At 40.3% G+C, this 16,638-nt stretch overlaps 1 protein-coding gene and 1 long non-coding RNA gene across 2 annotated transcripts in view; one reads left to right on the forward strand and one right to left on the reverse strand.

Moving 5' to 3' along the window:
• LOC133282577 (uncharacterized) overlaps positions 1-16,638 on the reverse strand; it is a 380,577-nt gene that overhangs the window by 170,829 nt on the left and 193,110 nt on the right. The gene's annotated exons all lie outside the window — the stretch shown is intronic.
• Positions 1-16,638, forward strand: part of ADAM12 (ADAM metallopeptidase domain 12) — a 188,148-nt gene that overhangs the window by 169,687 nt on the left and 1,823 nt on the right. The window contains exons 17-22 of the mRNA XM_061478574.1: positions 2,062-2,139; positions 4,640-4,748; positions 8,301-8,436; positions 9,071-9,182; positions 9,618-9,800; positions 15,672-15,799. Coding sequence (XP_061334558.1) covers positions 2,062-2,139; positions 4,640-4,748; positions 8,301-8,436; positions 9,071-9,182; positions 9,618-9,800; positions 15,672-15,799 — 746 coding nt within the window. The remainder of the gene's footprint in view (positions 1-2,061; positions 2,140-4,639; positions 4,749-8,300; positions 8,437-9,070; positions 9,183-9,617; positions 9,801-15,671; positions 15,800-16,638) is intronic.

Genomic DNA, 16,638 nt, shown 5'->3' on the forward strand with positions numbered 1-16,638 from the left:
CCCCCCCCCCCCCCCCGCCTTGTAGTTTCTTGCAGGAAAAGCTATCTCTGTATTTGCTATTAGAAAAAAAGATAAACCCATTGATGTTCAGCCACCAATGGTGATTTTTGCAATCATATTTTACAGACTTTGTGAATTTTCCAATGTGAATGCAATCCAGATTTCATATGGCTGTCTCATTCCTAGCCTCTCTTTTGTGAGAAAAGAAACTGAGAAAGATGGGAGACAGCCATGAGTTTATAGGGAGGGAGGAATGGAAAGGAGCCCAAGAACTGTTGAAATGAAGACGGTTTCCATACCCTCAGTGGATAACTTGCAGAAAGAAAGAAAAATTGCTTTGATAATTTGTGGTAAATTCAAGTGAGCCTTTGAATTTCTGCATGCTTTTGAATTGCGTTGAATTATCACAGTGCACTGGGAACAGGTTGAAAATACATCCCTAGCGAAACTACAGTTCTGTTACAGGGAAACAACCCTCACAACATTTCTAAGTCAATCTGTTCTAAAATGTCTTTTCAAAGGAAACTCAATGCTGGGAAATCACCCGATTATGTTTTACTAATGAGTATTTAATCTTTCTAATCTATCTAATCATACACATACACACTATAGAATACACAGGCTAATACTTATGAAATTGTATGTTTTACTTGGAGGACATTAGTGCATTTGTATTACGGATTAAGAATATGAATTTAAATATTCTTGAGTTTTCTGAGCTGAAGATACCCAATTTGAAATGCAGCCATTTTAATGTGATCAAAATTCTGTGTGCTACTGCACTGTGAATATTTGAATTGAGAATGCTGCTGTAATCAGACCATATTCTCTACATGCGTGCATGTTGATGCCAATTCACTCTAATTTCCTTTCCATTTTTTCTTCTCCCCGGGGGATAAGTGCCCTGATTAAGCTTCCCTGTCGTCTCCTTCAACACTATTCCCTGCTTAATGCTAATTATTGTGACTGACTTTTAGTGCTACTGAACTGAACTGCATTTAAACATGAGCAAAATTGTGCAATGCCTTTTTTCCCCCTTTTTTGGGAGAGGTCAGCATAGCCTTGCAACAGTTACTCCAGACCTAATTTCTTCTTTTTTCAGTTTCATGTAGGGTACCATCTCATTGCTGACATCTTCACCACTCATTCGATTACTTGATGGTGTTATTAGATTGTACTAATATTGCTTTAACTCAATTTTCAGCTATGTTGGCAGAGTAAAGTTTACTCCTAATAACTGGAAAACAAAACTAATTTCATTACTTTGCATGTGTTATTTTTTTAGTTTCCTATAAGATTACTATTACACTTTAAATATAGCTGGTTTATCATTAACACCAAAAAAAACTCTTCAGAAAGTCTCAGTTTTGCTGAAAAACAATGATGAACTCATGTATATCAGTGACCTCAGTTGAATATTTGGGCTGTCCTGGGTCCAGGTTCTGTGCCAGCATGAAAACGTACCACACTATTGCTATAAAAAGACCTGTGCTAATTCACACCATGAAGGGACCTAAAACTTTCCTTGAATCATGGAATCAAGTAGGTTGGAAAAGACCTTTATCAAATCCAAATCAGGAGGTATCATCCACTCTTGTCAAGACATGGATGCAGCCAGATGAGTTCCATGGAGGAAGCCCGCTCAGTGCATTCCTGGTCCTGAAAAAATGCAAATTACTGGGGTTTTTGATTGGCTTTGAAAATCCCCAAAGCCCAGCAGCTCACCACTAGTTCCACTTCAGTGAAGCTGTGAGTGTTTATTTACACAAGCTCAGCATGGCCACCAAATACGAGCGATGTCTGAAAAGCAGTATTGGCCTGGATGCCTGTGGAGAGCAGGATTCAGCTTCTGCAGATTTGGACCTAAAAGGAGACGATGCCTAATTCTGGTGTCCGTATCTTTTTGTCAATATAACATTGTCAATGCAGCACGTGTATTGGGAAATCTTTAGCTGCTGAAAGAACTGTTGATGGATGAGCAGATATACGGAGAGGGACGTGATGCTTTGTGAGCACCAGCAGTTCTCTCCTTATTAAAACTTCTTTTCTCTTCTCTTGCAGATTTGCCTTAATCGCCGGTGCCAGAATACAAGCGTTTTTGGTGTACATAAATGTGCAACAAAGTGCCATGGACGCGGAGTAAGCCTTATAGGAATGCTTTTTTTACAATCAGTCAATAAACACTGGACAAGAAATCATTTTGTGTAATAGCTTTGGGGTCTATGATTGATTGTAATATATCAAAGTCACTGCAGTACTTTTTTTATCATGTATTTCCAGGTTCAGTGTCCCTTGTAGAAAATGCAAGCAATGAACTGATTTTTATTTAACAAAGAAATATCTATCAGGCAGTCATTGTCTTATTCTTAATTAACAATCTTTCATAAATAGGAATTTTAAGTCTAAAGTTCCTTCATAAAGAAGTCCCATTAACATTGCAAAAAATGATAATTTTTTTAATCCAGTTTCTATCTGGTTACAGAAAAGTTAAAATATTTCAAAGGGAAAAGCATTTCTAAAAGTATTAAAATAAAGTAGAATCATGGAATGATTTGGGTTGGAAGGGACCTTAATGCTTATCCAGTTCCAGCCCTTTGCCATAGGCAGGGACACCTTCCACCAAAGCAGGTTGCAAAACCATATTGATGAATTTCATCATATGAAAGTGATGCAGGATGAAAAACTTGATGATATCAGTTAAGAATATGAAAACGTTTTCAAACCTAGTTTATATCATGAAAATGTTAATTATGACAAGCTATGCCTTGTTAACAAGGATTTGCTGATGGTCTTTTTGTTTCTGTGAAAAGCTGTGGCACCCCCATTGCAAGAGCCATAGGAAATTCCTTGCCCTCTCCTGAGAAGGGATTTTCATTTGACTATTAATTTTAATATAGAACATCTTTGATATCTGTTATTTTATCATCCCTCAGCTGAAAAACTGAGCACTGTTGATGACGCTGCATGTTATCATTGTGCTGGAATGAGCATCAGCTTAGACTGGCATCTTCATGTTGTTACAATGGAGAACCTCTGGTGACTCCTGAGGAGCAAAAAATGACCTTGTGGAATTGTAGATGGGAACTCCTGCAGTGCTTTAATTTTAAAGATAATGCTTAACAAATTATATTTTTCATTATCTTGCTGTCTTTATAAAGTAAATCTCTGTTTTTCATTTTAAGTGACCATAGCTGGTCTAAGCTATGTGAATGGTACTTTAATACCTCCTGAAAGCCTGCCAGCTGACCTTGCCAGAAAAATGCATATTTTCAAACTCCTGTGAACTAACCAGTATCTTACTGAGAAACCCATTTATTAACCTATTGTGTGGTTTCTCCACACTGGTGCTGGTGGATCACTGATGGTCAGTGTTAGGCCATATTTAAGGACCATATTGACAACAAGCCCTAAGCCCCAGATCTTTATTTAAAGATCAGTTTGAGCACCTGCATGTGACTGTGCCATCTCTGTGCTGTGCAACAAAACTTTTGGACCCATTCAGTTCATGTGTTGTGTCAATAGAGCATGGAGCTTTAACACCTGTATAAGTCATAGCTGTTATTTGGGTGGTAGAAATAAAAAGCAGCCCTGGTTTTGGTGGGTGTTTTGAACTGTGGGACCTCCTGATGGAAAAGCTATGAGTCTTCCAGCTCCTTTTGCTCCATGCAGAAGGAACAGGCTGATGTTGGTGATGGACTCCAGACCTTTGGAGCTATCTTGTTCTGCAGGGAGTAAATCGGGTCTTGCTAGTTGTTCCTTTACTCAGATTAAACCCACCAGAACCCTGAGGGCTGTTTTGTTATAGACACTGCAGGTATGGTATGAAAGGGAGGGTTTCCTCAACCTTGATTCCAGCAACTGGAAGAACATCCTCAAGCCAGGGATCCAAGCAGTGGAAAAATCACTCTGCAACCTCGAGCAAGCCCTTGATGTACAGGAATGTTCAAGTGGGCTGACAAAGCTTTACAGGCTTAGCAGAGACAGACTCTTGTTCCTGTGAAGGCAGAAGGAATAGAAGTTAGACAGCAGATAGTGCTGCTGCTGGGGGCAAAGAGAGAGAATAAGACTTAAGAGGTGTGTCATTATCCTTATATTACTGAAGTTGTCAGCTGGTGCAATGCAAATTACCTGCCAAATAGAATCATAGGATAGTTAGGGTTGGAAAGGACCTTAAGATCATCCAGTTCCAACCCCCCTGTCTTGGGCAGGGACACCTCACACTAAACCATGGCACCCAAGGCTTCGTCCAACCTGGCCTTCAACACTGCCAGGGATGGAGCATTCACAACCTCCCTGGGCAACCCATTCCAGTGCCTCACCACCCTCACAGTAAAGAACTTCTTCCTTATATCCAATCTAAACTTCCCCTGTTTCAGTTTGAACCCGTTACCCCTTGTCCTATCACTACAGTTCCTAATGAATAAATAATCAATAATAATGATTTCTTAGAATCCCTCTTACCCCCCAGTGTGCACAGGGTTGCTCTCTGCCATCTTGGTTGTGTTAATAAGCAAACACCAGAACATCTCTTTTCTTCTGTAAGCTTTACTTCTTTCAGATGTGTCACTATCTGATCAGGAGGCCTTGTCAGCCAGTGCTGCTCTCAGATTCATGTTATGCCATCTGTCTTGCTTTGCAGGTCTGCAACAACAAAAAGAACTGTCACTGCGAGGCTGACTGGGCCCCCCCGTTCTGTGACAAGCCGGGGTTTGGTGGCAGCGTGGACAGTGGACCCATTAGGCAAGCAGGTCAGTAGTAATTCATGCTTTACTTGTTTCCATGATAAAGAGTGGAAAAACAAAGTGTTATCTTGTAAATGATGAGCTTGCAAGATTGGGAAATGCGGCAGTAAATCAAATGGCTTAATCCAAACACATTGGCACCAGCTTGAAAATTTAGTGTAGCAAATCCAAGGCAGAGTGCATCAAATTTCTTGCATAACAAAAGGCACAGTGATCCTGGCAGGTTCTTTTATCTTTGCCTTTCTTTCCTTGCCTTTCTTTGCCTTTTGTTGCCTTTCTTTGCCTTTTGTTGCCTTTCTTTGCCTTTTCTTGCCTTTCTTTGCCTTTTCTTGCCTTTCTTTGCCTTTCTGTTGCCTTTTCTTTGCCTTTCCATTGCTTCTCTTCTTTGCCTTTCTTTGCCTTCCTTTGCCCTTCTTTGCCTTCCTTTGCCCTTCTTTGCCTTCTTTTCCCTTTCTTTGCCTTTTTATTTTCCAAGATACATGATCAAGTTTAGTAGTTGACTGTAGTAAGTAGGAAATGGCATTGATTTAAGCTGAGGGTGAGGAGCTAACTCCTACACTTGATACAATCCTATTGCAATGGCAGATGAACATTGCAGTACTCTTGGATTCACCTTGAGATACACCAAGCTCCAGTGTTCTCCACTGAGTGCTTCAGGATAGAAATACCTTATTGTACACGCAACCTATTCCTATAGTTATGTGCCTAATGAAGAGTGGATGTTGCAAGGATTATACATGCAAATTTATTGCATAATCAACAATCAGAAATCTATTTTATCTTGTTCTTCCAAGGAGGATCTTTTGTATTGTGGGAAATAGCAGATTTCTGACTGTGTCAGATTAAAACTATGTTTTATAGATAGCTTCCACACATTTGGCAGAAGTTACCCTCACATATGACAGTAGTAGGAGATGTACATTTTCCATAATTTGCATTTCAATTTCCCCTTGTTCAGTCTGCAGAACATTGGCTGTAGTATCTTACTTCACCTTTGGCCAACCTCCGAAAGAATTAGTTTCTACACATTGTGAATGTTATAGGATTTGATAATCATCACATGCCAATTTTCCTCCGGAGTACTGTAACTTCAGCGACTTCCACGGAAGATGTTCCTGATTTATGTCTGAGTACGTGAGAGGACAAGCAGTCTGCTCACATACATATCTATAAACTAAAAACTTGCTGGAAAATGATCTGCACCTTTTTGTATGAATAATATAATTCAAACCCAAAATGGATTGTATTCTCTACATGCCAAATCCTGCCGTGAATTGTAATTCTGGATTTATGACATCAGGGCCATTTACATGACAAAGCTTCACATTATAATTTCACTGGTGAAAAATCTTTTTAAATACCTACCCACCAGTAAGACAGCAAAGAAACCGTGCTCAGGCACTGAACAAGTGGGATTACGGGTGTGTTAATGTTTTCTTTTGAGATTTGCTCTAAAGCATTATAGTCCTTTTCCAGCTTACCTGAAAGCTGAGTACCTAGGGAGCTGCAGTATGTGTTATAATGAGGAGCTGCATACACAATGCTAACTGCAGAAGACAAATATAGGACATCTTTGATAATTCTCATGGTTTGTGTTTCGGAAGCAAACATTTCAATTTAAGAGAAAATTGTTTTAACAGTAGTTTAATATAGTGGGGTAGTTTCACCATGTCTCTCTAATGACAGTGCTACATTCAATAATACTGGGAATACTGGGAATAAACAAATATGGAGCTGCTGCAAGGGCTGGAGCAGCTCTGCTCTGGAGCCAGGCTGAGAGAGCTGGGCTGGGGCAGCCTGGAGAAGAGAAGGCTCCTGAAGGGGAGACCTGAGAGCAGCTCCAGTGCCTGAAGGGGCTGCAGGAAACCTGGACAGGGGCTTGGGACAAGGGATGTAGGGACAGGCCAAGGGGAATGGCTTTAACCTGCCAGAGGGGAGACTGAGATGAGCTCTTAGGCAGAAGCTCTTCCCTGTGAGGGTGCTGAGGCGCTGGCACAGGGTGCCCAGAGAAGCTGTGGCTGCCCCATCCCTGGCAGTGTTCAAGGCCAGGTTGGACACAGGGGCTTGGAGCAAGCTGCTCGAGTGGAAGGGGTCCCTGCCCGTGGCAGGGGTTGGAGCTGGGTGAGCTTTAAGGTCCCTTCCAACACAAACCAGCCTGGGGTTCTGTAATTCCCAGAGGACACAGTTTTCTGTAGCTGACACTTGGACTTTACCCAGCTGACTTAGAATAAACCTTTATGTTTGACACTCTGTATATTTCTTACAAAGCAGCCTAAATATTCAATAGGTAGAGAAGTTAATTAATTTAAATTGCATCATCTTAGCCTATTAATTTTATTAATCTTTTAGAGATGGTGAGGGAGTTATTATTCTGCAGTGCTACAAGGTAAAAGTGTGCCCCATCACCCCCCATGTGCAGTTTGTTCAGTCAGCGCTGCTGACTGTTCACCACCATCCAAGTGAGCTTTGGCAAGTAGATGAGAGCCAGCTAGCTGAAAATCAAGCAGGATAAGGCTGAGACAGTGATGATGGGTTACCAGAGCAAAGTTTAAAGATGTTTCTCCTACTGTGGGAGTGTGTATTTTTTAGGTCAGCAGTCCTCAAGAATCACATCCTCTCCTCCAGGCAGCGACCCTATCACATAGCCATAATGATCAGAGCTGCTGCTTGCTTCTTTCTAAAAATAAGGCTTTCTTTCAGCTGCAAGTCATCTAGTCAGGGTTCATCTCACTATTGTGCCTCACTTAGGTCCCAGCAAGGTACTTAAAGCAGCTTTAAGCACTCTGAAAGCTGGAACAAGTACAGAAGGCTGCAGCCTCTCGCTAAGCAGAGCATCCCTCTGCGAGCACACAACACCACTGCTGAAGGCTTTCCTCCAGATTCAAGCTAATAGCCTTATGGGCTGGACCACAGAAGTCCAGATTTCAGACTTCTTGCCCAGTATTAAAGCAGAATAGAACCCTTCAAATCTGTTTATAACAGAGCTGCGGTTACTGCCTATGTTTAAGGGCAGAATATGTGAAAGTTTGCACGTAACCAAATCACAGTCTAGGCATTTCTGTCCTTTTTTTGCTCCTTCTCAGCTTTGTCTCCCTCCCATTCTGGCAGCAGGCAACCCATGAAGAGGGCACCAGCCGGCATTGCTACAGCCATCATCCTATGGGTGTCTGGATGTGGCTGACAGCCTGCACTCCTTATGGCCTCATTTGCAGGTGACAACCTAAGCAGGACCTTAGCATAGACGTAGAGAGAAGACATGGAGATGTTCACACTTGGGTGCACATCTGATTAGAATAGAATAGTTAGTGTAGAAGGAACCTACAGTTTTATATGTTAACCAATTTTTCCCCATTGTGAAAGAAGTAACTTTAAAAACAGGCCAAAATTCAAGCATCAGTCTAGAAGAAATTAGAGTTTATTAGTCTTTAATTCACAATTCACTTCACCTGCATTGCAGTTAGAAAGTCAGGCCAGGCAGCAATGTCCTGCTCCCTGTATACAACACGTTTCAGTGAAGACGGCTCTTGATAGAAGTTAACTCCATGTGTTTTTTTGCAGATAATAAGAGTTTAACCATAGGAGTGCTGATAACCATGCTGTGCCTTATCTTTGCTGGATCAATCATGTATGTCAAAAGGAAGACTTTCATGAGATGGTTGTTTACAAGTAAAAAGACAACAATAGAGAAACTAAGGTATGATCATTTCCCCTAATTACACTCTAATAGACCTTAGTAGAAAGTAACTGTTACCGTGGGTGCTCTCATCTTGACACTCATCACAGAACAGTGTGAACACGTTAGAGCCAACCTTACTAACAGTATTCACCAAGTGTTAACAGCAGTGTTTTTCCTGGTTTAGTTTAACTTTATTGATGTCAGTAAAGAATGTAGGTTTTGGTTTGACCACATACTCTTTCCTTTTGTGATAAAAAATGAAGAAGTGAAGGAAGCATTGCCTTCATTTCCATTTGCGTGAAATAGTTTCATTACACCGTGTGGCCTTTTATCTAAACTCAGTCGAGTGAGCTGAAACTTCCACATTTGAGGTCATTACTGTTTAAATGCTAGCTTCATTAGAATAGTCTCTTGGGTGTTACAAAGCTGTATTTCCACAGATTGCAGAAGCTAATTTAACAGACTACTGGTTTCTGAAAAATCAATATTTATGTTTATTCTTGCAGGAGCACTTGACAATTTTTGCTTTCCTTGTTTGCTATAAAAAGTCAGGAACTCATTGCAAAAATCTCCCTCTGAAAAGAGGCTCCAGATTAAAAGAAATGTGATAAAACAGAATGTTGTGTTCTATAAATAAATGCTTGTTTTGCAGGTCTGTGAGTCCAGCAAGACCTTCCAGTTCATCTGAGCCTAATCATCATGTTCCTACCACATCTCTCAGTAAAAATGTCATCAGGAAGCCACAAAATACAAATATGCAAAAAGTGAGTCCCTAAATAGTGCTTTTTAAAAAGAAAATCTATCTATATTTATATATACAGGATCTCATTTAAGTAACATAGCACAATTATTACATGATCTTAATATCACATACAACTAACAGTATGTAAAGTGAAAGAAGGTACAGGTTTCAAAATACCTTCGTGGCTTCCAAGCTTTAGACAGTTGGAAATATCAAGTGCAGAAAAGGATAGTTTAGTCTCCAGGATAGAGCCAAACATCTTACACCAGAACATTACATCCGAAGGGCGAAGGATTAGTGCTTCAGTAGGACTCTGGAAGCTGTTATTTGCATCTCTGGTTGAAGAGGTCTTGAGTGTAGATGAAAGCAGAATAGAAGAGAAAAGGGAATAACAGATTTGAAAGCAGCAATGCTTATGTTTGAAGTTTATAGCATTTGGTTGTTGTTTTTTTTATAGAGAGATGGTCCAAGAAGACCGCTGCCATATCAGATCATTGACATTAGTAACCCTGTGAAGACACATGATTTGCCACCATTAAAAACACCTCAGAGAGTCCTACCACCCCTTCCCCAGCCACCGTGTCACCAAGCTGTGCCTGAAAGACCTTTGCCAGCTAACCCTTTGCTGAGGTTCACCCAGGTAACCACTGATTTTCTTTAAGCTTCTTTTCTATTGGATATCTAATGTGAGTATCTCTATGTGGTGAAGAGGAATGAGGTGTTTTCTCATCTTTCACATTGGCCTTTCCCCACAGTATTTCCTTTATACTCCATGCAAGTTCAGAAATGCGGTGTGGACATATTGCTTTATTCCAGATGAGGCCATGACCCTAAAATGTAGGATCCTGAACTCTCTCTTCACCACTCAAAAGACACAACAGCATAAACAAGCTCCATGTTACAGGCAAAAAGGCGCATCTTGCCAGATGCCCAAGCGGAGGCGAAACTATACAGTATATTAGCAAGGTGCCAAGTACATTGATATAGTTTAGGAAGTCAAGCTGCAGATGTCTTCTGCAAAAGCAAAAGATGTATTAGCTTGATGTGCCTCTGTTCTGCCAATGGGTGTATGAATCAAGGTTATGTCCCCAGAGCAGAGATGTAAAAAGCAGGCTTGTAATTACCTGCACTACTTAATGTAGATGTACCTTTCATTGCAGCGTTTAAACAGAGCTGGTAACCCCCTTTTTTTTGTAATAAGATGCACTTGAAAGTGATATTCAGGGTAGATTAAGTTGTCTGTGCAATTTTCTATGTTAAATTGTCTCTTTTCTTGTCACCAGCTTCTCTCTTTTGGTTGCATTTGTAGCATGACTGTGTCTAAGCAAAGGAATCAGGCACCCAGCTATTTCTGTTCCATAGATGTTGTGCTATTCTGGATATAGCACAAGATTAAAATGAAGTGAATATCTTTATCACCAACTATCTTAAATGAGCACCACATTGATTTGGATGCTCATACAGCAATTCAATACTCAAATAGCTGTGCCTTGAGTGACTGTGCCTATCTAAACCTAGCGAGGATGTCCAAGGACAGAGCATCTTCTTCCTGCAGCAACTTTGTGAGCTACTCTGAGACACCTCCCCAGTGATTTATAGGAGGATATAGCTATGAGAATCAGTTGCTGAAGTGCAGTGCTTTGAAAAGCAGTTGTAAAAATAACACAGGAAGAAAAAGGATGAGACGGTTCTGAGCTGCCATGGCAGTGTGCTTACGTATCATGACAGCAGAAAAAATGGAGCTATGGATCATTTTGTCTAAATCTGAACATGAATCATTCAGGTTAGACCCAACTTCTACAAGTGTAGACAGTTTAATTGCTTTCAAAGTATTTAAGCTTTTTCTTCTTCTCTTTTTCATCTTGCTAGTCACTTATTTTCCTTTGCAGGGGAATTGGAAATACTGATTCTTTCTAAAATCAATTTTATAGGAAAAATGAAGGAGTGTTGGTTTGGGTTGCTTTTGTCTTTAGAAGAAGAAATTTCTTCTATTTCCTCTTATGTAGCTACTTATAAGTTTACACTGTCTCCCACTAGCAGAAGACAGATGGAGAAGAGGCCTTCCAAGAAAAGTAACCATTTTTCATTCTGATGGTGTGTCTGTATCTGCCCCAGCCTGTCATCGCGCTTCAAAGCAGCCCAATGCATGACTGCAATTCATGTTCCAAAATGCCCTCCCCTTCAAACCCCACATAAAGTGCAAGGTGGAATACCAATCTCTAGTACTGTCATCACAAAAGACTGACAGATCTGAAACTGCCAAAAAGCTTTTTGGTTTGGCAGCTCAAATCAATTGTGGCATCAAGCAAAATACACTGGTTTTGTTGCTGCATGAAGTAGAAGTAGGACAAACGGGACCAGCGCAAGGCAGCCTATTGAATAAACCAGCATGGCTTCTTCCAACATTATGTCCGTACCCTCAGTTCAAGATTGTGAGAAACAGCTACTTTTTATATCCCAGAAAACACTGTATGGGAAGGAAATCATCTCTTCTGAAGAGTTTCGCTCCCTCAAAGCCTGGAACAAGTAAATTAACTTGAGAATAGTTATGGGGCTAGTTTATATAGATATTACTTAATGTATTGCTTCAGCACTCTCTTGGAAGTGCATCCATCAGGTCATCGAGAGGAAGCACTTTAAAAATCACTACATCCATAATATCCTCCAGATGCTCGGTACTGCAGCACAGCGTGGAAGAAGAGTATCCAAAACCATTCACTGTTTCTATGGCTTCACAGCTGCTTCCTTCTGCTACTCCCTTACAAGAAGGAGATTGAAGCACAAGCTACATTCCTGCTGCCTTTGGGCTTAGAGCAGTGGATAGATAAGGCACAACATACTAAGCAGACTCTACGACAACTCTTCTCCTCTGTAGTGCCTGTTGAGAAAGCAGTGAATGATCCATATTATTTTGCTATAAAACTTCCTTTCTGATCTAAATAGTAAAAAAAGACCACAACAAAAATAACCTAAATTAAATGCAAATTATCTGTTGCCAAGTTTAATATTTAGCAATCTTTTGATTAATAAACAGCTTTTTCTTATTTCAAATGCTCTTACAAGGCAAACTTAATATATGAGGCAGATTCACAGTCAGCATAAATCAGCACAGCACCACTGAAAACAAGGAAAGGGTACAGGTTTATACTAACCATGGGTTCAGTCCATGCACTCGGATTTGATCACTTCCACTTGCTTTTGTTGGTATTCAGTTGCTGCCTCTGATGCTGTCATCATCTTATTACCAAAATATGTCTCATATTTTACAGGTCATCCTTATTACAGGAAATACAGCTTTGTGCTTTTACTTTCCCCCTTAGTAAAACTGAGCTGGGTTCACCTTCTGCTCACTCTGCCGCAGTTACTCCTGTTGATATCTTGCCTCAGACTGGCTGTTGACATAGAGGGCTAACACAAATTAAGATCCCATCTAAATAGGTTGAGGAAGATAGATAACCCTTCTCACCCAGTGCATCGCAGGCAAGAACCTTTCCAGTTGCTAATTTAAAAGTCAGAGACAAAAATTAAAGCTTCATGCACCTGATGGCTTTGTAGCTGCTCAATAGCAGAAAAAGAGATCATGGCAATATTTAGAACAATGCTTCCCCAAATGCAGGCAGAGTAAATGCATTAAATGCTAAGTTGTTGATATAAACCTGGACAAAGAAATCCATCCATAAACTCTTTGTACTGAAGAGCTGTAGTTCTGTAGGGTTAAAAATGAGCTGGGAAGAAGGAGAGATGAAGCAGAGAAGCACTGCTATGGTGATGCTATGAACTGTGTTCTAGTCTTGCCAGGACATCAGAGGCTACAGCAAGTTTCCACACATTTTAACATACAAACCATGCAATTTGGGTTCTCCTGTGGCACAGAAAGAATATAAAAACACCACCTTGTAATGCCAGTTTGAGGGAGGGGATTTATTTCTTCTATTTTATTTTCCTCTGCTTCCAAGGATGTTTGTTTTCCTGGTGTCATTTTCCTGTGCTGGCATCTCCTTTCTATGAAGTGCTCCTTCATTTTGCTACATCTCAGCCGTTACAGGATCTCCATCTCCATTTTCTTTGAATTCCCTCTCCACTCCTTTCTTTTACCCTTTCTTACCAGCTTGCCACATTAGACTTTCTGTCAAGCCACTTTGCTGCTTCCTCCTCAAGAGCATAAACTCATTCTTGCAAGCTCTGGGGAACAAAGAAAGAAGAAAATAGAGTTATGTTTATAATATGATTGATGTTTCAACAAACTTCCTCTCATGGGTGAGTCTTCTGGAATAAGGGCCTAAAGAATTAGTTTGGCTTAGGCATCAAAGATGATCTTAATGGTGAGCTGTGGGAGGATGCTCCCTCTGCAGCTGAAGAACTGTTTTAGGTCAGCACATCTAGATTAGCCATTTCAGCCAGCTTCCCCTGCAGAAAGAAGCAGGTGAAAAGAAACTGGTAGGATTCCACTAGTACTTAGCTACAATGAGCTTCTCATAAAGTCAGTTTACTGTCAGGTGTTACAAGTGGTGATTAGACACAGGACACGGCAGTTCCCTCTTTTTGTTCATTCATCCATACCAGATCTTGAGCTCTTCAGACCTTTGTTTCTCTAGACTGCTGAACCTGGATCCGTCCCTCTTCCAGTGGTACCTGAGCATTCTGCTAGTTGAAGAGTAAATACAAATCATGCAATAACAAATAGGGACTGAGCAAGCAAACAGCTGAATGCTCATGCGATGAGACTAATTCACGAGATTAATCATGTAAAAGGACTTGAGGAAAAAGGCCACTTCTGTGGAAGCAGTCAAGAGAATGAAGGTTTTGGTTGCTGTCTTCATAATGCTGATTGTGTGTTCATTACAACTTGGTTTTATAACTGTTGTCACACTCAAGGTGATGATGCATACACATATAAAGCAATGAACACACATTATGACTTTTAACAAAATAATTATTACAGAAACAACTTCTGTTTATATTTAACTGCAGAGGTAATTCAGTTATTTTAAAGGTATCAGTGCCTGCTGTGATCTAACTTGTTCTGGGTGGTACATTTCACTTCAAAACACACGCATGAAGATTTCATTGGGTAAGAAATACAGTGCACAAAGTAAACTTTGGTTAAGAAATCCTGATGGTAAGGTTTCTCTTCTTAAGAGTTTCAAGGTTCTAGTTCTGTATCGTGGGAAACGATCATGTCTTGAAGGACTTCCTTTGCTAGTGTTTAATTAAAGCCTGACTTTGAACAGGCTAGCCCTACGAGACAAAGCTACATGGAGTATTTACAAGCATGCTGTTTATTTCATCATTTTCCAGGCCTGATTGCTTCAGGATATTTGCAGTTATTTTGACCTCCAAAGGCAGAGCTCACAGACAAATTTCTCATACCTTGGTTTATGGTGTGATTCCTTCTGGGTGACACTCAGGCTAATTTTAATAGTGAACATGAGATCTGGCCATAACAATAAGTTAAAATAAGAAAGTTCTTTCATGTTGCAATTTCTCATTCACTCAAGAGCTAGTACATGTTCTGCCAAGAGTGAAAAAGAAGAGGGACATAGAGGGACATTCTACACAGTTTGAAAATGTGGTAAATTTGTAATGACTATATATGAAGTTTATTTAAGCTCCCACATTTTCTTCCTTGTCAAAATGCCTACTGATAGTCAACCTGCATTTCCTTCTTGAAAGAGCATTCGTTGGCCGTGAAAAGTAAGAAAACAAAGGGACGTTCAAAACAAATAATGAAAAGTGGTATTTTATTCCTGAGCAATTCATGCCTCTGCTTGTTTTGATTACGTCTTTTAGGGGATCTTTAACTAGACCATGCTTCTATGCTCTTCTTGTTTCTTTTTGTCAGCTTTACTAATGGCAGTTGTGGCAAACCAATAATAAAGATTAAAATAATTTAGAAAAGGCATGACTACGCAGTTCAAATAACAGAAGGATCTGATGTTTTTTGATATATTGGAGAGGATTTGTGTGCCCTGAGCAAGTCACTTAATCTATCCCAGTTCTTCATAATGAAGACCACAAATAGACATGTTACCATGTTTGCAGTGTTTCAAGGACCACACAGAAGAGACATTAGCTCATGCCCGACAGCAGATGACTTCTGTTCTTTATTAACAAATCATTTAATTCCACAGAATGAAAGCACAGCGGCATTGCTAAAAACATTCCACAGATGCTACCAATTCAAACTGGACTTGAGCAGTTTGGTTTTGTGGTCATCTGAATTTGCATTTTAAAGTCATTTCTAGTATTTCCATCTTTTTATATAGCTACTTTTACAGTGTTGTAAAAAGCCAGGATAGACGGGGCTTGGAGCAACCTGGTCTAGTGGAAGGTGTCCCTGCCTGTGGCATGGGGTTGGAGCTGGATGAGCTTTAAGGTCCCTTCCAATACAAACCAGTCAGGGGTTCTAAGATACTCTGAACTTACTTACCTTCCATTTCTCTCAGTTGTTTCTATGTTAATTATGCCATGTCAAATCCAAAGATTAATATGCTTTCATGTTTTATAATAGGAAAACCACAAACCAAACCCTCCTCGGAAGCCTCTACCAGCAGACCCTCTGACCAAAGCACGCTACAACAGCGCATGCACAGCAGTGCCTGGACACACAAAACCTCTGCCTCACGTTACTCCTGTAAGGTTAGTTCTATTTAAAACACCTTGGTTTACAGCACTTTGCTCAGTGGCAGGTCTAGAATGTCCTGAGTAATCATGCTCTGCTGTAACTATTGCTGAGAGCTATGCAAAAACCATTTCCTATTTGTTATAAAAACACACAATATCGGGCTGATTCTCACTGGGAGCATATCGGCATAATTGCACTGACTTCCACAGAAGTATGAGAATTGATACTGCACATGAAGCTTTGACTGTAAGCACCTGACTTTATATTTCCAAAACCTGCCCAAGAAATACAGTTCCTTTCAAAAGAAAGGGGTTAATAAGCAGCAATTTACAGAGAAACAAAGCTCTCACTGAAGACTAATTTCCTACTCAGACCACCTACAGCATTAGGCTGAGAACTGAATGCTGCTAAGTTCAACCACCAATAAAAGCAATTTTCTGTTCACACACTTCATAATGGAACGTCAATTTATATCATCTGAAAATAATACCCCAAACGCTCAGAGAGCACGCAAATTGTACCCTTCAAGAAAAAAAGGATGCTGGAAAAAGGTAAAATGGACATGAAATAACCATGCCCAATGTTAATGGGCAAAGCCCATGGTATTTTCTCACTCAATATTCTTTGGTTTCCTAAAAATAAGAAGTGAACTCCTAGGAAGGTAAAAGTAATACTTTAAGTGTCAAGAATTCTGTGACTGAGACATTTAACGGCTCATATAAATTAAGACTAGGATGAAGTTTCCTAATACTTCTAATAAAAAGCCTGCAAGGGTGAACTTTGACTGAGCTCCTGCCTGTCCAGAGAAGCTGTGGCTGCCCCATCCCTGGCAGTGTTCAAGGCCAGGTTGGAC

The sequence above is a fragment of the Pezoporus flaviventris genome, unplaced genomic scaffold (assembly GCF_033815535.1).
Source record: "Pezoporus flaviventris isolate CSIRO_AGI_PZ_B2104156 unplaced genomic scaffold, CSIRO_AGI_Pfla_v1 ptg000129l, whole genome shotgun sequence".
NCBI classification, from domain to species: Eukaryota; Metazoa; Chordata; class Aves; order Psittaciformes; family Psittacidae; genus Pezoporus; species Pezoporus flaviventris.